General features: G+C 44.5%; 1 protein-coding gene across 1 annotated transcript in view; it reads right to left on the reverse strand.

Annotated features, from left to right (window-relative positions):
* Nucleotides 1-23,444, reverse strand: part of LOC116362711 (calcium uniporter protein, mitochondrial) — a 70,341-nt gene that overhangs the window by 37,935 nt on the left and 8,962 nt on the right. The window contains exon 2 of the mRNA XM_031816829.1: nt 21,054-21,152. Coding sequence (XP_031672689.1) covers nt 21,054-21,152 — 99 coding nt within the window. The remainder of the gene's footprint in view (nt 1-21,053; nt 21,153-23,444) is intronic.

Consider the following 23,444-nt stretch of genomic DNA (forward strand, 5'->3'; position numbering starts at 1 on the left):
CCTGTAATGCACAGCGTCGAGATTGCATTGAGAGAGAGAGACCGAGAGAGAGAGAGAGAGAGAGAGAGACAGAGAGAGACAGAGAGACAGAGAGAGACAGAGAGACAGAGAGAGACAGAGAGAGAGAGAGAGACAGAGAGAGAGAGAGAGGCAGAGAGAGAGAGAGGCAGAGAGAGAGAGAGAGAGAGAGAGAGAGAGAGAGAGAGAGAGAGAGAGAGAGAGAGGAGAGACAGAGAGAGACAGAGAGAGAGAGAGAGACAGAGAGAGAGAGAGAGAGAGAGAGGCAGAGAGAGAGAGAGGCAGAGAGAGAGAGAGAGAGAGAGAGAGAGAGAGAGAGAGAGAGAGAGAGAGAGAGAGAGAGAGAGAGAGAGATAAAGAGAGAGAGAGAGAGAATAGATACAATACTTTAACTCCCTAGCTCTAAACCCTGGCAGGCAGAGACAAGCCAAGTGCCCTGCCGCAGAGTGCTGTAACAAGCTCAAAGTGCCTGTCAATTCTGCCCCGCTCCGGAGCCCTGTGGATTACAGTCGCACCATATTGCTCCTCTCATCTATTTCACCCAGGAGAAACCACGACTTCATTTTGGCTCTTCGCTGCTTCACATTCTCATTCTTCTCCTTTTCCCCCCTCTACTAAACTGCACTTCAGCTAACATCTTCTCTTCTGTCCATCTGTCTCTCCTCTGTCCATTATTCTGTCTCTCCTCTGTCCATTATTCTGTCTCTCCTCTGTCCATTATTCTGTCTCTCCTCTGTCCATTATTCTGTCTCTCCTCTGTCCATTATTCTGTCTCTTCTTCCATCAAGACATTATTGTTTCCATATCTACTAGATGCCAGGTTGCAGAACCAAGAAAATGCTGTAGTTCCCTTTTTCTTAAACAAAACTGTCAGTGTTTCATCATAAACGAAAAGAGATGTTCCCATTTCTCCTCACTAAATCTCTCTTGCTGCTAATATTCTTTGTAATCAAATCAATCACATGTATTTATAAAGCCCTCTGTTAGCATCAGTGCGATGTGAAGGATCTCAGTGTTCTCTAAGCTGCGATGTGAAGGATCTCAGTGTTCTCTAAGCTGCGATGTGAAGGATCTCAGTGTTCTCTAAGCTGCGATGTGAAGGATCTCAGTGTTCTCTAAGCTGCGATGTGAAGGATCTCAGTGTTCTCTAAGCTGCGATGTGAAGGATCTCCCTGTTCTCTAAGCTGCGATGTGAAGGATCTCAGTGTCCTCTAAGCTGCGATGTGAAGGATCTCCCTGTTCTCTAAGCTGCGATGTGAAGGATCTCAGTGTTCTCTAAGCTGCGATGTGAAGGATCTCAGTGTCCTCTAAGCTGCGATGTGAAGGATCTCCCTGTTCTCTAAGCTGCGATGTGAAGGATCTCAGTGTCCTCTAAGCTGCGATGTGAAGGATCTCCCTGTTCTCTAAGCTGTGATGTGAAGGATCTCAGTGTCCTCTAAGCTGCGATGTGAAGGATCTCAGTGTTCTCTAAGCTGCGATGTGAAGGATCTCAGTGTTCTCTAAGCTGCGATGTGAAGGTTGGTACATATTCAAGATCGCTCACAGAAATATCAAGGAGTTTAAAAAATAATTGCCACAGCGAGAAAAGACCTCCGTTGAGCACCCACACACATAAAAATGATTTATGCTGGAGTAATTAGAGAGAGAGAGAATGGGGGAACCCTCCTCCTCATTGTCATTTGTAGTATACAGTGATATAGAAACCAGGAAGTCCAAGGCACGGCTTGGTCCTTTAAATGTACACAGGGAGCTGACATTAATAATATGCATGTAAATCTCTCACGGCTCAAAGTGGACGCACCGAGCTGTCTGTTTTAAACTACTGACACACACCTCAGACACCCATCCATACCCTACAAGACACGCCACCAGAGGTCTGTTTAATCTACTGACACACACCTCAGACACCCATCCATACCCTACAAGACACGCCACCAGAGGTCTGTTTAAACTACTGACACACACCTCAGACACCCATCCATACCCTACAAGACACGCCACCAGAGGTCTCTTCACAGCCCCCAAATTCAGAACAGACTATGGGAGGCGCACAGTACTACATAGAGCCATGACTACATGGAACTCTATTCCACAGTACTACATAGAGCCATGACCACATGGAACTCTATTCCACAGTACTACATAGAGCCATGACTACATGGAACTCTATTCCACAGTACTACATAGAGCCATGACTACATGGAACTCTATTCCACAGTACTACATAGAGCCATGACTACATGGAACTCTATTCCACAGTACTACATAGATTCATGACTACATGGAACTCTATTCCACAGTACTACATAGAGACATGACTACATGGAACTCTATTCCACAGTACTACATAGAGCCATGACTACATGGAACGCTATTCCACAGTACTACATAGAGCCATGACTACATGGAACTCTATTCCACAGTACTACATAGGGCCATGACTACATGGAACTCTATTCCACAGTACTACATAGAGACATGACTACATGGAACTATATTCCACAGTACTACATAGACACATGACTACATGGAACTCTATTCCACAGTACTACATAGAGCCATGACTACATGGAACTCTATTCCACAGTACTACATAGAGCCATGACTACATGGAACTCTATTCCACAGTACTACATAGAGCCATGACTACATGGAACTCTATTCCACAGTACTACATAGAGACATGACTACATGGAACTCTATTCCACAGTACTACATAGAGCCATGACTACATGGAACTCTATTCCACAGTACTACATAGAGCCATGACTACATGGAACTCTATTCCACAGTCCTACATAGAGACATGACTACATGGAACTCTATTCCACAGTACTACATAGAGCCATGACTACATGGAACGCTATTCCACAGTACTACATAGAGACATGACTACATGGAACTATATTCCACAGTACTACATAGAGACATGACTACATGGAACTATATTCCACAGTACTACATAGAGACATGACTACATGGAACTCTATTCCACAGTACTACATAGAGACATGACTACATGGAACTCTATTCCACAGTACTACATAGAGCCATGACTACATGGAACTCTATTCCACAGTACCACATAGAGCCATGACTACATGGAACTCTATTCCACAGTACTACATAGAGCCATGACTACATGGAACTCTATTCCACAGTACTACATAGAGCCATGACTACATGGAACTCTATTCCACAGTACTACATAGAGCCATGACTACATGGAACTCTATTACACAGTACTACATAGAGCCATGACTACATGGAACTCTATTCCACAGTACTACATAGAGCCATGACTACATGGAACCCTATACCACAGTACTACATAGAGCCATGACTACATGGAACTCTATTCCACAGTACTACATAGAGCCATGACTACATGGAACTCTATTCCACAGTACTACATAGAGCCATGACTACATGGAACTCTATTCCACAGTCCTACATAGAGACATGACTACATGGAACTCTATTCCACAGTACTACATAGAGCCATGACTACATGGAACGCTATTCCACAGTACTACATAGAGACATGACTACATGGAACTATATTCCACAGTACTACATAGAGACATGACTACATGGAACTATATTCCACAGTACTACATAGAGACATGACTACATGGAACTCTATTCCACAGTACTACATAGAGCCATGACTACATGGAACGCTATTCCACAGTACTACATAGAGCCATGACTACATGGAACTCTATTCCACAGTACTACATAGAGCCATGACTACATGGAACTCTATTCCACAGTACTACATAGAGCCATGACTACATGGAACTCTATTCCACAGTACTACATAGAGCCATGACTACATGGAACTCTATTCCACAGTACTACATAGAGACATGACTACATGGAACTCTATTCCACAGTACTACATAGAGCGATGGCTACATGTAACTCTATTCCACAGTACTACATAGAGCCATGACTACATGGAACTCTATTCCACAGTACTACATAGAGCCATGACTACATGGAACTCTATTCCACAGTACTACATAGAGCCATGACTACATGGAACTCTATTCCACAGTACTACATAGAGCCATGACTACATGGAACTCTATTCCACAGTACCACATAGAGCCATGACTACATGGAACTCTATTCCACAGTACTACATAGAGCCATGACTACATGGAACTCTATTCCACAGTACTACATAGAGCCATGACTACATGGAACTCTATTCCACAGTACTACATAGAGCATGACTACATGGAACTCTATTCCACAGTACTACATAGAGCCATGACTACATGGAAACTCTATTCCACAGTACTACATAGAGCCATGACTACATGGAACTCTATTCCACAGTACTACATAGAGACATGACTACATGGAACTCTATTCCACAGTACTACATAGAGCCATGGACTACATGGAACTCTATTCCACAGTACTACATAGAGCCATGACTACATGGAACTCTATTCCACAGTACTACATAGAGCCATGACTACATGGAACTCTATTCCCACAGTACTACATAGAGCCATGACTACATGGAACTCTATTCCACAGGTACTACTAGAGCACATGAACTACATGGAACTATATACACCAGTACCATAGAGCCATGACTACATGGAACTCTATTCCACAGTACTACATAGAGCCATGACTACATGGAACCCTATACCACAGTACTACATAGAGCCATGACTACATGGAACCTCTATTCCACAGTACTACATAGAGCCATGACTACATGGAACTCTATTCCACAGTACTACATAGAGCCATGACTACATGGAACTCTATTCCACAGTACTACATAGAGCATGACTACATGGAACTCTATTCCACAGTACTACATAGAGCCATGACTACATGGAACTCTATTCCACAGTACTACATAGAGCCATGACTACATGGAACTCTATTCCACAGTACTACATAGAGCCATGACTACATGGAACTCTATTCCACAGTACTACATAGAGCCATGACTACATGGAACTCTATTCCACAGTACTACATAGAGCCATGACTACATGGAACTCTATTCCACAGTACTACATAGAGCCATGACTACATGGAACTCTATCCACAGTAACTACATAGAGCCATGACTACATGGAACTCTATTCCACAGTACTACATAGAGCCATGACTACATGGAACTCTATTCCACAGTACTACATAGAGCCATGACTACATGGAACTCTATTCCACAGTACTACATAGAGCCATGACTACATGGAACTCTATTCCACAGTACTACATAGAGCCATGACTACATGGAACTCTATCCACAGTACTACATAGAGCCATGACTACACGGAACTCTATTCCCACAGTACTACATAGAGCCATGACTACATGGAACTCTATTACCACAGTACTACATAGAGCCATGACTACATGGAACTCTATTCCACAGTACTACATAGAGCCATGACTACATGGAACTCTATTCCACAGTACTACATAGAGCCATGACTACATGGAACTCTATTCCACAGTACTACATAGAGCCATGACTACATGGAACTCTATTCCACAGTACTACATAGAGCCATGACTACATGGAACCTCTATTACCACAGTACTACTTAGAGCCATGACTACATGGAACTCTATTCCACAGTACTACATAGAGCCATGACTACATGGAACCCTATACCACAGTACTACATAGAGCCATGACTACATGGAACTCTATTCCACAGTACTACATAGAGCCATGACTACATGGAACTCTATTCCACAGTACTACATAGAGCCATGACTACATGGAACTCTATTCCACAGTCCTACATAGAGACATGACTACATGGAACTCTATTCCACAGTACTACATAGAGCCATGACTACATGGAACGCTATTCCACAGTACTACATAGAGACATGACTACATGGAACTATATTCCACAGTACTACATAGAGACATGACTACATGGAACTATATTCCACAGTACTACATAGAGACATGACTACATGGAACTCTATTCCACAGTACTACATAGAGCCATGACTACATGGAACGCTATTCCACAGTACTACATAGAGCCATGACTACATGGAACTCTATTCCACAGTACTACATAGAGCCATGACTACATGGAACTCTATTCCACAGTACTACATAGAGCCATGACTACATGGAACTCTATTCCACAGTACTACATAGAGCCATGACTACATGGAACTCTATTCCACAGTACTACATAGAGACATGACTACATGGAACTCTATTCCACAGTACTACATAGAGCGATGGCTACATGTAACTCTATTCCACAGTACTACATAGAGCCATGACTACATGGAACTCTATTCCACAGTACTACATAGAGCCATGACTACATGGAACTCTATTCCACAGTACTACATAGAGCCATGACTACATGGAACTCTATTCCACAGTACTACATAGAGCCATGACTACATGGAACTCTATTCCACAGTACTACATAGAGCCATGACTACATGGAACTCTATTCCACAGTACTACATAGAGCCATGACTACATGGAACTCTATTCCACAGTACTACATAGAGCCATGACTACATGGAACGCTATTCCACAGTACTACATAGAGCCATGACTACATGGAACTCTATTCCACAGTACTACATAGAGCCATGACTACACGGAACTCTATTCCACAGTACTACATAGAGCCATGACTACATGGAACTCTATACCACAGTACTACATAGAGCCATGACTACATGGAACTCTATTCCACAGTACTACATAGAGCCATGACTACACGGAACTCTATACCACAGTACTACATAGAGCCATGACTACATGGAACTCTATTCCACAGTACTACATAGAGCCATGACTACATGGAACTCTATTCCACAGTACTACATAGAGCCATGACTACATGGAACTCTATTCCACAGTACTACATAGAGCCATGACTACATGGAACTCTATTCCACAGTACTACATAGAGCCATGACTACATGGAACTCTATTCCACAGTACTACATAGAGCCATGACTACATGGAACTCTATTCCACAGTACTACATAGAGCCATGACTACATGGAACTCTATACCACAGTACTACATAGAGCCATGACTACATGGAACTCTATACCACAGTACTACATAGAGCCGTGACTACATGGAACTCTATTCCACAGTACTACATAGAGCCATGACTACATGGAACTCTATTCCACAGTCCTACATAGAGCCATGACTACATGGAACTCTATACCACAGTACTACATAGAGACATGACTACATGGAACTCTATTCCACAGATCTACATAGAGACATGACTACATGGAACTCTATTCCACAGTACTACATAGAGCCATGACTACATGGAACTCTATTCCACAGTCCTACATAGAGCCATGACTACATGGAACTCTATACCACAGTACTACATAGAGACATGACTACATGGAACTCTATTCCACAGTACTACATAGAGACATGACTACATGGAACTCTATTCCACAGTACTACATAGAGCCATGACTACATGGAACTCTATACCACAGTACTACATAGAGCCATGACTACATGGAACTCTATTCCACAGTACTACATAGAGCCATGCCTACATGGAACTCTATTCCACAGTACTACATAGAGCCATGACTACATGGAACTCTATTCCACAGTACTACATAGAGCCATGACTACATGGAACTCTATTCCACAGTACTACATAGAGCCATGACTACATGGAACTCTATTCCACAGTACTACATAGAGCCATGACTACATGGAACTCTATTCCACAGTACTACATAGAGCCATGACTACATGGAACTCTATACCACAGTCCTACATAGAGCGATGGCTACATGGAACTCTATTCCACAGTACTACATAGAGCCATGACTACATGGAACTCTATTCCACGGTAGAATCAGATTCAAATTAACTGATAAAAATACACCTTAGGGAACAACGAGAACTGTGAAGAAAAACAAACACAGGCACAGACACATGCGTACACACACGATAACATACACACACACACACACACACAAGATAACATACACACACAGACGATAACATACACACACACACACACGATCATACACACACACACACACAGACGATAACACACACACACACGATAACACACACACACACACAAGATAACATACACACACACACACACACGATAATACACACACACACACAGACGATAACACACACACGATAACACACACACACACACAGGCACACACACACACACACGTACATTTTGTGTTGTAGGTATGTGGTAGTAGAGTAGTGGGCTGAGGGAACACACTAAATGTGTTGTGAAATCTGTTGTGGAATGTAATGTGTAAAACATGTTTGATATAACTGTCTTAATGTTGCTGTACTACAGGAAGAGTAGAATGAGGATCCATAATTAATTCAGACTGTTAAACACCAGACTCACAAACCCTGAGTTTAACTAACACACTCAGAGATAGACTGTTACATTGGAAACAGGTAGGGGAAGCCTCTCTAATTTCCCACAAACCCACACACACACGCGCCATGTGTCGCTCACACACCCCCACACACATACACATACATACATACACACACAACCACACACACACACCCACACACACACAGCAAGGAAAGAGAGACTGGTAGCAGCTAATTCACAGCAAAGTGTTTGCAGCGGAAGGAACTCAAGGAACAAAATGTCCGGTTCTGTTCATCACATTTTCATTACTTCCAAGCGTGCGTGTGTGCCAGCGTTTCCGTTAGCTGTTATTTACAGGCATTTGCCGATGAATATTGCCCAAGAGTACACCCCAGTGCACCATTCTCTCTCTCCTTGAGAACTGCCTTATCATGCACCTTGTCCTAGACTACTGAGGAGAGAGAGAGAGAGAGAGAGACAGACAGAGAGAGAGACAGAGAGAGAGACAGAGAGAGAGACAGAGAGAGAGACAGACAGAGAGAGAGAGAGAAAGACAGAGCGAGAGACAGAGAGAGAGACAGAGAGAGAGACAGAGAGAGAGACAGAGAGAGAGACAGAGAGAGAGACAGAGAGAGAGACAGAGAGAGACAGAGAGAGACAGAGAGAGAGAGAGAGAGAGAGAGAGAGAGAGAGAGAGAGAGAGAGAGAGGGAGAGAGAGAGACAGAGAGAGAGAGCTATTGTTGTGATTGTGAAGATGACGCCCTTTTCATATCCGTACCAAACTCTAAATTGTATTCCCAGACACTAGTATTCCATCCTAAATTGGTTAAGATATGATTCTTCTGCCCCCCGGCTGAGTATAGAGATAAATACGGGGTCTCCTATTGTCCTGGAAGGGGTGGTCTCCACTGATATATCCCATAATACGGTGTCTCCTATTGTCCTGGAAGAGACAGTTTGCACTGTTCTGTGAAGGGAGTAGTACACAGCGTTGTATGAGATGTATGAGTTTCTTGGCAATTTCTCAAATGGAATAGCCTTCATTTCTCAGAAGGAGAATAGACTGATGAGTTTCAGAAGGAAGTGATTTGTTTCTGGCCATTTTGAGCCTGTAATCAAACCCGCAAATGCTGATGCTCCAGATACTCAACTAGTCTAAAGAAGGCCAGTTTTACTGCTTCTTTAATCAGCACAACAGTTTTCAGCTGTGCTAACATAATTGCAAAAGGGTTTTCTAATGATCAATTAGCCTTTTAAAATGATAAACTTGGAATAGCTAAGACAACGTGCAATTGGAACACAGGAGTGATGGTTGCTGATAATGAGCCTCTGTACGCCAATGTAGATATTCCATTAAAAATAAACCGTTTCCAGCTACAACAGATTTTTACAACATTAAAAACGTATTTATAAATTTTAAATATACTCACAGGGAATGTTTTATGATGAAACTGTTCACTGTGTGTCCCCTTAATAAATGAGGTAGACACATTCCTTCATATGATGTGGGCAGAGGAACTCTGCCTATAAACTTGGATTAGCTAACACAACGTGCCATTGGAACACAGGAGTGATGGTTGCTGATAATGGGCCTCTGTAAGCTGCCATTTAAATGCATCTGGGGAATAAAATGTACAAACTACATGAATTGAAATATGAAAGTCTACTATGTGACTTAATGATGATAGCCCCTCTCAATCAATCAGAGAAGATTACTGCAGGCAGGCAGCTCTACTGCGGAAAACACGTTGACTCTCAGATGGCCAATCACCTCACTCTCTCTCATTTAACCAGTGGTTAACAGTTACTGTCGGAAGTTGTAATAATATAATTATCGAATAAATAGCTGTTAGAATAAATAGCTGTTAGTCAAGGAACAACGGAGACGTGTGAAGAACAATCTCAACTAAAATATAACTAAAATATAAATACTAAACTAAACTAAAAGCCCTATAAATACAAACCAATTATACATATTTATTTGGACCTTTTTGTATGTGGAAATAAAAATGAACCATTTCAACAAGAGACAACAATATTTGATTAAATATGTGGGAAAAGACCAACTGTACCCTTAAAACATCATGGGTCATCCAAATAAGATGACAAAAAAAGTCCAGATTGGTCTTAATGGGTACCAACTGTACTTGGGTCTTCCAAATAAGCCGCTCTCTTAAATAATACATTTTTTATTAATTTCCAAATATTCAGAACGGACGTGTTATATAAAACTCAATTATATTTAATATCCACCAAAAGTTATAAAAAATAAAAACGGATCATTACTATTCATCATGAATCTGCTTCTATTCATCCACAAGAACATTAATGTTGTTGACCAAACCCAGATTCATCCGTCGGACTGCCAGATGGTGAAGTGTGATTCATCACTCCAGAGAACACATTTCCACTGCTCCAGAGTCCAGTGGCGGCGAGCTTTACACCACACCAGCCGACGCTTGTCATTGCGCATGGTGATCTGAGGCTTGTGTGCGGCTGCTCGGCCGTGGAAACCCATTTCGTGAGGCGTCCGACAAACAGTTCTTGTTGCTGACGTTGCTTCTAGAAGTAGTTTGAAACTGAGGGTTTGGAACCGAGGACAGACATTTTTTATGCGCTACGAGCTTCAACAGTCCCATTTTTAGAGTGTGGTCTACCGTGAAGGGGGAGGGGGGGCGGCCTCAAGGACACTGCTGCTATAATATGAATGGGGGGGAGGGGTGGGGGGCTCAAGAACTCACTGCTGCTATAATATGAATGGGGGGGGCTCAAGGACACTGCTGCTATAATATGAATGGGGGGGGGCTCAAGGACTCACTGCTGCTATAATATGAATGGGGGGGGCTCAAGGACACTGCTGTTATAATATGAATGGGGGGGGGGGCTCAACGACTCACTGCTGTTATAATATGAATGGGGGGGGGCTCAACGACTCACTGCTGTTATAATATGAATGGGGGGGGGCTCAACGACTCACTGCTGTTATAATATGAATGGGGGGGGGGCTCAAGAACTCACTGCTGCTATAATATGAATGGGGGGGGGCTCAACGACTCACTGCTGTTATAATATGAATGGTGGGGGGCTCAAGGACACTGCTGTTATAATATGAATGGGGGGGGGCTCAAGGACACTGCTGCTATAATATGAATGGGGGGGGGCTCAAGGACACTGCTGTTATAATATGAATGGGGGGGGGGCTCAACGACTCACTGCTGTTATAATATGAATGGTGGGGGGCTCAACGACTCACTGCTGTTATAATATGAATGGGGGGGGCTCAAGGACACTGCTGCTATAATATGAATGGTGGGGGGCTCAAGGACTCACTGCTGCTATAATATGAATGGGGGGGGCTCAAGGACTCACTGCTGTTATAATATGAATGGGGGGGGCTCAAGGACACTGCTGTTATAATATGAATGGGGGGGCTCAAGGACACTGCTGTTATAATATGAATGGTGGGGGGCTCAAGGACTCACTGCTGCTATAATATGAATGGGGGGGGCTCAAGGACTCACTGCTGCTATAATATGAATGGGGGGGGCTCAAGGACTCTGCTGCTATAATATGAATGGGGGGGGGGCTCAAGGACTCACTGCTGCTATAATATGAATGGGGGGGGCTCAAGGACTCACTGCTGCTATAATATGAATGGGGGGGGCTCAAGGACTCACTGCTGCTATAATATGAATGGGGGGGGCTCAAGGACTCTGCTGCTATAATATGAATGGGGGGGGGCTCAAGGACTCACTGCTGCTATAATATGAATGGGGGGGGCTCAAGGACTCACTGCTGCTATAATATGAATGGGGGGGGCTCAAGGACTCTGCTGCTATAATATGAATGGGGGGGGGGGGGCTCAAGGACACTGCTGGTATAATATGCATGGGGGGGCTCAAGGACTGTGCTGTTATAATATGAATGGGGTGGGGGCCAAGGACACTGCTGGTATAATATGAATGGGGGGGGGGCTCAAGGACTGTGCTGTTATAATATGAATGGGGGGGGCTCAAGGACTCTGCTGCTATAATATGAATGGGGGGGGCTCAAGGACTCTGCTGGTATAATATGAATGGGGGGGGCTCAAGGACACTGCTGGTATAATATGCATGGGGGGGCTCAAGGACTGTGCTGTTATAATATGAATGGGGTGGGGGCCAAGGACACTGCTGGTATAATATGAATGGGGGGGGGGCTCAAGGACTGTGCTGTTATAATATGAATGGGGGGGGCTCAAGGACTCTGCTGCTATAATATGAATGGGGGGGGCTCAAGGACTCTGCTGGTATAATATGAATGGGGGGGGCTCAAGGACACTGCTGGTATAATATGAATGGGGGGGCTCAAGGACTCTGCTGGTATAATATGAATGGGGGGGCTCAAGGACACTGCTGGTACAGTGCCTTTGCAAAAGTATTCGGTCCCCTTGAACTTGCGACCTTTTGCCACATTTCAGGCTTCAAACATAAAGATATAAAACTGTATTTTTTTGTTAAGAATCAACAACAAGTGGGACACAATCATGAAGTGGAACGACATTTATTGGATATTTCAAACTTTTTAACAAATCAAAAACTGAAAAATTGGGCGTGGAAAATGATTCAGCCCCCTTAAGTTAATACTTTGTAGCGCCACCTTTTGCTGCGATTACAGCTGTAAGTCGCTTGGGGTATGTCTCTATCAGTTTTGCACATCGAGAGATGTTTGAAGCCTGAAATGTGGCAAAAGGTCGCAAAGTTCAAGGGGGCCGAATACTTTCGCAAGGCACTGTATAATACTCAGACACTGCTGGAAGGTCATCCGTACTAGACTGTACATTGGAACAACCAACTGATAGAGGGGATGGTACCGTGGGACAACCAGCTGATAGAGGGGATGGTACCGTGGAAAAACCAGCTGATAGAGGGGATGGTACCGTGGGACAACCAGCTGATAGAGGGGATGGTACCGTGGGACAACCAGCTGATAGAGGGGATGGTACCGTGGAACAACCAGCTGATAGAGGGGATGGTACCGTGGAACAACCAGCTGATAGAGGGGATGGTACCGTGGACCAACCAGCTGATAGAGGGGATGGTTCTAACACCCTGACAGCATCTAATAAATGGACTCATCTGCCCAAGCACACACACACACACACTACACACACACTGCCTGCACACACTGCACACACACACGATAACACACACACACACTACACACACACTGCCTGCACACACTGCACACACACACAATAACACACACACACACACACTGCACACACACCCACACACACACACACACACACAGCCTGCACACACTGCACACACACTACCAAAGGAACTAATACATCTGGAGATGGCTGTGGAGGCCTAGAGATCGATGATGTCTACAACGAGAGATATCCCAGAGCTAGCTCGGCTGCTGAGAAGTAGATAAGAGACAGAAGGAGTCTGTCTCTCTCTCGCTCATCGCACAGGAGAGGAGATATGCGAGGTCGCCGGATGTCATAATGGAGTCGTGGGAGAATTTCCCAAACCCCCCCCCCCCCCCCCCCCCCCCCGCAAAAAATATAAGATATTATAATATTGTCTTTGTAGCTCACAATCATTGTAATGTGGTTAACCTTATAAATGTAAATGGCCAATTGTAAATGAGAACTTGTTCTCAACTTGCCTACCTGGTTAAATAAAGGTAAAATAAAATAAAATAAAAAATGAAACCCTATTGCAGAGACTTATATATTACCGGCTGCGAAATGGTGAAAACAACACCATTGTCAGATAACAGTGAACTAGAACCGCCAACGGCCTAAAAAAATCATTTTAAAAAATCTGTTCTTCTCCTTCCCTGACTCTTCCTACATGTTTGTATTTTACACTGCTCATTTGTCACAATTTTTAAATTACACCAGACAATGTTCTGTAGGATGTTGGTACCCAGCCAGGCTCCAAGAATGCCCCTGCTGTCTCTGCCTGGCCGGTTCCCCTCTCTCCAATGGGATTCTCTGCCTCTAACCCTATTACGGGGGCTGAGTCACTGGCTTACTGGTGCTCTTCCATGCCATCCCTAGGAGGGGTGCGACACTTGAGTGGGTTGATTCACTGATGTGGTCTTCCTGTCTGGGTTGGCACCCCACCTTGGGTTGTGCGGTGGCGGAGATCTTTGTGGGCTATACTCGGCCTTGTCTCAGGATGGTAAGTTGGTGGTTGAAGATATCCCTCTAGTGGTGTGGGGGCTGTGCTTTGGCAAAGTGGGTGGGGTTATATCTTGCCTGTTTGGCCCTGTCCGGGGGTATCATCGGATGGGGCCACAGTGTCTCCTGACCCCTCCTGTCTCAGCCTCCAGTATTTATGCTGCAGTAGTTTATGTGTCGGGGGGCTGGGGTCAGTTTGTTATATCTGGAGTACTTCTCCTGTCTTATCCGGTGTCCTGTGTGAATTTAAGTATGCTCTCTCTAATTCTCTCTTTCTTTCTCTCTCTGAGGACCTACACCTGCATTGCTTGCTGTTTTGGTGTTTTAGGCTGGGTTTCTGTACAGCACTTTGAGATATCAGCTACATTTGATTGATTGAAGACTATGTGCTGTAGGACGTTGGTACCCAGCCAGGTGTTAATCTTTTTCTCTCTCTCTCTCTCTCTCTCTCTCTCTCTCTCTCTCTCTCTCTCTCTCTCTCTCTCTCTCTCTCTCTCTCTCTCTCTCTCTCTCTCTCTCTCTCTCTCTCTCTCTCTCTCTCTCTCTCTCTCTCTCTCTCTCTCTCTCTCTCTCTCTCTCTCTCCTCTCTCTCTCCTCACTGAATGACAAATGGATGAACGGGCGATAATTGTGCACCTTACTTCACAATTGAATTTACAATGAGGCCTAACTGAATGATAAGCAGGATGAAGAGGTTGATTTAATTTAGAAAGACAGCGATGTAATGATGTGTTCATGTGACGCTTGTTGATCAGCAGCAAATCATTTAATCACGTTCCTTTGCAGATTTATATATATATATTTTTTTACATTTGTCCTTTTGTGAAAAATAAATAAATAATTAAATGTAAAAACAATCTGTTATGGGGACTGTAACTCAGTACCTAATCTAATGTAAAGGAAACGACAACGTGCCCCACATTGCAGGAAGCAATGAGCAGGAAACAAACAATGCCAGTCAGCCTGCACAGCTGGCCCACCGACACTACACCTAAACTACACCCAAACTACACCCAAACTACACCTAAACTACACCGACACTACACCGACACTACACCTAAACTACACCTAAACTACACCGACACTACACCTAAACTACACCTAAACTACACAGACACTACACCTAAACTACACAAAAACTACACTAATACTACACCTAAACTACACCTAAACTACACCAAAACTACACAGACACTACACCGACACTACACCTAAACTACACCTAAACTACAGACACTACACCTAAACTACACCGACACTACACCGACACTACACCGACACTACACCTAAACTACACCGACACTACACCTAAACTACACCGACACTACACCTAAACTACACTGACACTACACCTAAACTACACCGACACTACACCTAAACTACACCGACACTACACCTAAACGACACCTAAACTACACCGACACTACACCTAAACTACACCTAAAATACACCTAAACTAAACTACACTGACACTACACCTAAACTATACCGGCACTACACCGACACTACACCAAAACTACACCGACACTACACCTAAACTATACTGGCACTACACCGACACTACACCTAAACTACACCGACACTACACCGACACTACACCTAAACTACACTGACACTACACCTAAACTACACCGACACTACACCGACACTACACCTAAACTACACCTAAAATACACCAAAACTACACCAAAACTACACTGACACTACACCTAAACTATACCGGCACTACACCGACACTACACCTAATCTACACCGACACTACACCTAAACTACACCGACACTACACCTAAACTACACCGACACTACACCTAAACTACACCGACACTACACCGACACTACACCTAAACTACACCGACACTACACCGACACTACACCTAAACTACACCGACACTACACGACACTACACCTAAACTACACCGACACTACACCGACACTACACCTAAACTACACCGACACTACACCTAAACTGCACTGACACTACACCTAAACTGCACCGACACTACACCGACACTACACCTAAACTACACCAAAAATACACCAAAAAATACACTGACACTACACCTAAATTATACCGCACTACACCGACACTACACCTAAACTACACCGACACTACACCTAAACTACACCGACACTACACCGACACTACACCTAAACTACACCGACACTACACCTAAACTACACCTACACTACACCTAAACTACACCGACACTACACCTAAACTACACCGACACTACACCTAAACTACACCGACACTACACCTAAACTACACCGACACTACACCTAAACTACACTGACACTACACCGACACTACACCGACACTACACCGACACTACACCTAAACTACACCTAAAATACACCAAAACTACACCAAAACTACACTGACACTACACCTAAATTATACCGCACTACACCGACACTACACCTAAACTACACCGACACTACACCTAAACTACACCGACACTACACCGACACTACACCTAAACTACACCGACACTACACCTAAACTACACCGACACTACACCTAAACTACACAGACACTACACCTAAACTACACCGACACTACACCTAAACTACACCGACACTACACCGACACTACACCTAAACTACACCGACACTACACCTAAACTACACCTACACTACACAGACACTACACCTAAACTACACCGACACTACACCTAAACTACACCTAAACTACACTGACACTACATCTAAACTACACCTAAACTACACCTAAACTACACCGACACTACACCGACACTACACCGAAAGTACACTGACACTACACCTAAACTACACCGACACTACACCGACACTACTACACCGACACTACACCTAAACTACACCGGCACTACACCGACACTACACCGACACCACACCTAAACTACACAGACACTACACCGACACTACACCTAAACTACACCTAAACTACACCGACACTACACCTAAACTACACCCCAACTACACCGACACTATACCTAAACTACACCGACACTAGACCTAAAATACACCTAAGCTACACCGAAACGAATTTCAAACATAATAAGAGTTAGCCTGTAGACAAGATTAAATTTGACAATAATCTGACGAGTGACAATATTACACTTATCAGTGGTCAAATTGAACATGCGCTGGCTACGAAACCAAAACTAGTAACGTCTTTAAATTAAAATAAGCTTTTTCTGTTGTCAATGGATGACCGGGCGATAGAAACCAGATAGAAGCTGACAATGGAACATGTGACTTCAATGAACTGAATGATGAGGAGGGTGATTCATCTGAATGATGAGGAGGGTGATTCATCTGAATGATGAGGAGGGTGGTTGATCTGAATGATGAGGAGGGTGATTCATCTGAATGATGAGAAGGGTGATTCATCTGGATGATGAGGAGGGTGATTCATCTGAATGATGAGAAGGGTGATTCATCTGGATGATGAGGAGGGTGATTCATCTGAATGATGAGGAGGGTGGTTAATCTGAATGATGAGGAGGGTGGTTAATCTGAATGATGAGGAGGGTGGTTAATCTGAATGATGAGGAGGGTGGTTAATCTGAATGATGAGGAGGGTGGTTAATCTGAATGATGAGGAGGGTGGTTAATCTGAATGATGAGGAGGGTGGTTAATCTGAATGATGAGGAGGGTGGTTAATCTGAATGATGAGGAGGGTGGTTAATCTGAATGATGAGGAGGGTGGTTAATCTGAATGATGAGGAGGGTGGTTAATCTGAATGATGAGGAGGGTGGTTAATCTGAATGATGAGGAGGGTGGTTAATCTGAATGATGAGGAGGGTGGTTAATCTGAATGATGAGGAGGGTGGTTAATCTGAATGATGAGGAGGGTGGTTAATCTGAATGATGAGGAGGGTGGTTTATCTGAATGATGAGGAGGGTGGTTAATCTGAATGATGAGGAGGGTGGTTTATCTGAATGATGAGGAGGGTGGTTAATCTGAATGATGAGGAGGTGGTTAATCTGAATGATGAGGAGGGTGGTTAATCTGAATGATGAGGAGGGTGGTTTATCTGAATGATGAGGAGGGTGGTTAATCTGAATGATGAGGAGGGTGGTTAATCTGAATGATGAGGATGACTGAATATAGAACAACAGTGTAATGATGAAGAAGAATGGATTTATTTTACTATGAAAGGAAATGATTTATAATCTCCCCTGAGAGAGTCAAATCAGTACAACATACAATGTGTGCAGTTCACAATGACAAGACCAAAGAACGGACGTATTGACAGCATTGCAAATGCTGCAAAACTTTGATGAGTTTGGAGACGGATGGAGGATCGGATAGTGAGCTTGAAATCGGCGTTGCTGATGATGATTCTGATGTTGACTTGAAGCCTCTGCCTCCGATGCCTGAGCTTCGCCACAGAAAAACCAGAACAGAGCCAATTGAGATGGTGATCCCAACTGCCACGGTGAGACAGGAGTCTAGGAGGGATGGCACAGTGAGACAGGAGTCTAAGAGGGATGGCACAGTGAGACAGGAGTCTAAGAGGGATGGCACGGTGAGACAGGAGTCTAAGAGGGATGGCACAGTGAGACAGGAGTCTAGGAGGGAAATCACAGTGAGACAGGAGTCTGGGAGGGATGGCACGGTGAGACAGGAGTCTAAGAGGGATGGCACAGTGAGACAGGAGTCTAAGAGGGATGGCACAGTGAGACAGGGAGTCTGGGAGGGATGGCACGGTGAGACAGGAGTCTAGGAGGATGGCACGGTGAGACAGGAGTCTAAGAGGGATGGCACAGTGAGACAGGAGTCTGGGAGGGATGGCACAGTGAGACAGGAGTCTAAGAGGGATGGCACAGTGAGACAGGAGTCTAAGAGGGATGGCACAGTGAGACAGGAGTCTAAGAGGGATGGCACAGTGAGACAGGAGTCTAAGAGGGATGGCACAGTGAGACAGGAGTCTAAGAGGGATGGCACAGTGAGACAGGAGTCTAAGAGGGATGGCACAGTGAGACAGGAGTCTAGGAGGGAAAGCACAGTGAGACAGGAGTCTAGGAGGGATGGCACAGTGAGACAGGAGCCTGAGAGGGATGGCACAGTGAGACAGGAGTCTGAGAGGGATGGCACAGTGAGACAGGAGTCTGAGAGGGATGGCACAGTGAGACAGGAGCCTGAGAGGGATGGCACAGTGAGACAGGAGTCTGAGAGGGATGGCAGGGTGAGACAGGAGTCTGAGAGGGATGGCACAGTGAGACAGGGGTCTGGGAGGGATGGCAGGGTGAGACAAGGGTTTGAGAGGGATGGCACAGTGAGACAGGAGTCTGAGAGGGATGGCACAGTGAGACAGGAGTCTGAGAGGGATGGCACAGTGAGACAGGAGTCTGAGAAGGATGGCAGGGTGAGACAGGAGTAAAACATAAAACTCATGGTACCCTTCGACCAGCTCATATCTGTGTGGAGCTGGATTCAATGCTCTTCTGCATTAAAACCAAATATCGATCCAGGTTGGATGTGACAGCGTCCCCCTTTGAGAAGCTCCGACGCGACATGAATCAAGCAACCCCATCTCATTAGTGGTTGGGGAGATAATTTCTAGTCAGACTAATTAGCAATTTACTGTCATAGCACCACATTAAAAATATGTGATGGTGAGTTGAGAAGACATTCAGAAATAACGTTAGAATGTATTTTAATTGACTGTAATAGCTCCAAATAAATATACAATATAAACATTGACTGTCAATTACATAATTGTTTTTCCACGTGGTTGGGCTCGTAATAATTTTCGGATCTCAAAATGGGGTCGGGGGGGCCAACATTTTTTGGGAACCCCTAGTTTAAATGAATCTTAGATTAGACCTAATCTAGACTGTAAAATCTAGGTTTAGGATTAAAATCTGAGTTGTATTGTACCACTTGATTTTGAAATATTTTAATCGAAGGTTAAATCACTAGTGTATGGTTAGTTACACGTGTCATAATGGGTTCACCATAGCGATATGTTCGCGTTCTATCCAGGCCTGGTCACCACTAGCCAGCAAAGATAGTTTTCACCGCATCTAAAGTATCTAATTCATTTAATTTTGGGTCAAATAAATGAGCCGGCTAGTTGTGTTGATGATAAACCACAAGAGCTGAAATGTTTAAATCACACTGAAAATATAAAGCACATACACAGACATCTGATGAACTTTGACCTCCCCTCCAATGGCAGTTTAGATTTAATCCCCAAACTACATTTACATTAGATTTTACAACAAGATTTGATCTTGGTTTTAAGTCAAACGTAAACTTAGTTTAAATGAAGGATTCAATTTAACTAGGATTTAAATTTGAAACTAGGTTTAAAGTTTGTTGGAACAAGATTTATAGATACATCTTTAAATTTAAGTCAGTTTAAGAGTTCATTCATATTGGTGCAACCCACCCCATCCCTCTTAGAAACACACAACCCACTATCCCCAGTCCTCCAACTGCACACACACCCACACACAGCAGTACTAACCTGGGTTGAGAGGGTGGTTGAGATGCTGGTGGGAGGCTGGGTGAACAGTGCAGAGCGGGAGGATGATCGCAGGACATGTGTTCTCCTGACAGGCTGGTCCTGATGGGGGAGAGGAGAGAACAACAGTCAGAACGGTGACAGAACCGTCAGAACGGTGACAGAACCGTCAGAACGGTGACAGAACCGTCAGAACCGTCAGAATGGTGACAGAACCGTCAGAACGGTGACAAAACCGTCAGAACCGTGACAGAACCGTCAGAACGGTGACAGAACCGTCAGAACGGTGACAGAACCGTCAGAACCGTCAGAATGGTGACAGAACCGTCAGAACGGTGACAAAACCGTCAGAACCGTGACAGAACCGTCAGAACCGTGACAGAACCGTCAGAACGGTGACAGAACCATCAGAACCGTCAGAACCGTGACAGAACCGTCAGAACCGTGACAGAACCGTGACAGAATTGTCAGAACGGTGACAGAATTGTCAGAACGGTGACAGAACCGTGACAGAACCGTCAGAATGGTGACAGAACCGTCAGAACCGTGACAGAACCGTCAGAACGGTGACAGAACTGTCAGAACGGTGACAGAACCGTCAGAACCATCAGAACAGTGACAGAACCATCAGAACAGTGACAGAAGAGTCAGAACCATCAGAACTGTGACAGAACCATCAGAACGGTGACAGAACCGTGACAGAACCATCAGAACGGTGACAGAACCGTCAGAACCATGACAGACCCGTCAGAACCATGACAGACCCGTCAGAACCGTCAGAACCGTGACAGAACCGTCAGAACCGTGACAGAACCGTCAGAACCGTGACAGAACCGTGACAGAACCGTCAGAATGGTGACAGAACCGTCAGAACAGTGACAGAACCGTGACAGAACCGTCAGAACGGTGACAGAACCGTCAGAACGGTAACAGAACCGTCAGAACGGTGACAGAACCGTGACAGAACCGTCAGAATGGTGACAGAACCGTCAGAACGGTGACAGAACCGTCAGGACCGTGACAGAACCGTCAGAACCGTGACAGAACCGTCAGAATGGTGTACCGGAAACGTATCCAGCTATTATTTCCTTAAAATAAATATTTTCCATCCAGATATCAATTAGTATACCTCAAACATTAAACATCTAATCTCTCTCTGAGCTGAAAGATGCAGATATCAATTAGTATACCTCCAACATTAAACATCTAATCTCTCTCTGAGCTGAAAGATGCAGATATCAATTAGTATACCTCCAACATTAAACATCTAATCTCTCTCTGAGCTGAAAGATGCAGAAATCAATTAGTATACCTCAAACATTAAACATCTAATCTCTCTCTGAGCTGAAAGATGCAGAAATCAATTAGTATACAACAGGGGACTATATTAACCCTCACCACTAAAACAGGGGACTATATTAACTCCTCACAACTACAACAGGAATGGGGGCTATATTAAACCCTCACGACTACAACAGGGGGCTATATTAACCCCTCACGACTACAACAGGGGGCTATATTAACCCCTCACGACTACAACAGGAATGGGGGCTATATTAACCCCTCACCACTACAACAGGGGGCTATATTAACCCCTCACCACTAAAACAGGGGGCTATATTAACCCCTCACCACTACAACAGGGGGCTATATTAACCCCTCACCACTAAAACAGGGGGCTATATTAACCCCTCACCACTACAACAGGGGGCTATATTAACCCCTCACCACTAAAACAGGGGGCTATATTAACCCTCACGACTAAAACAGGGGGCTACATTAACCCCTCACGACTACAACAGGGGGCTATATTAACCCCTCACGACTACAACAGGGACGGGGGCTATATTAACCCCTCACGACTACAACAGGGGGCTATATTAACCCCTCACGACTACAACAGGGACGGGGGCTATATTAACCCCTCACGACTACAACAGGGGGCTATATTAACCCCTCGCGACTACAACAGGAACGGGAGCTATATTAACCCCTCACGACTACAACAGGGACGGGGGCTATATTAACCCCTCACGACTACAACAGGGACGGGGGCTATATTAACCCCTCACGACTACAACAGGAACGGGGAGCTATATTAACCCCTCACCACTACAACAGGAACGGGGGCTATATTAACCCCTCACGACTACAACAGGAACGGGGGCTATATTAACCCCTCACCACTACAACAGGAACGGGGGCTATATTAACCCCTCACCACTACAACAGGAACGGGGGCTATATTAACCCTCACCACTACAACAGGAACGGGGGCTATATTAACCCCTCACCACTACAACAGGGGGCTATATTAACCCCTATATTAACCCCTATATTAACCCCTCACCACTACAACAGGAACGGGGCTATATTAACCCCTCACCACTACAA

The sequence above is a fragment of the Oncorhynchus kisutch genome, unplaced genomic scaffold (assembly GCF_002021735.2).
Source record: "Oncorhynchus kisutch isolate 150728-3 unplaced genomic scaffold, Okis_V2 scaffold878, whole genome shotgun sequence".
In the NCBI taxonomy this organism is placed as follows: domain Eukaryota; kingdom Metazoa; phylum Chordata; class Actinopteri; order Salmoniformes; family Salmonidae; genus Oncorhynchus; species Oncorhynchus kisutch.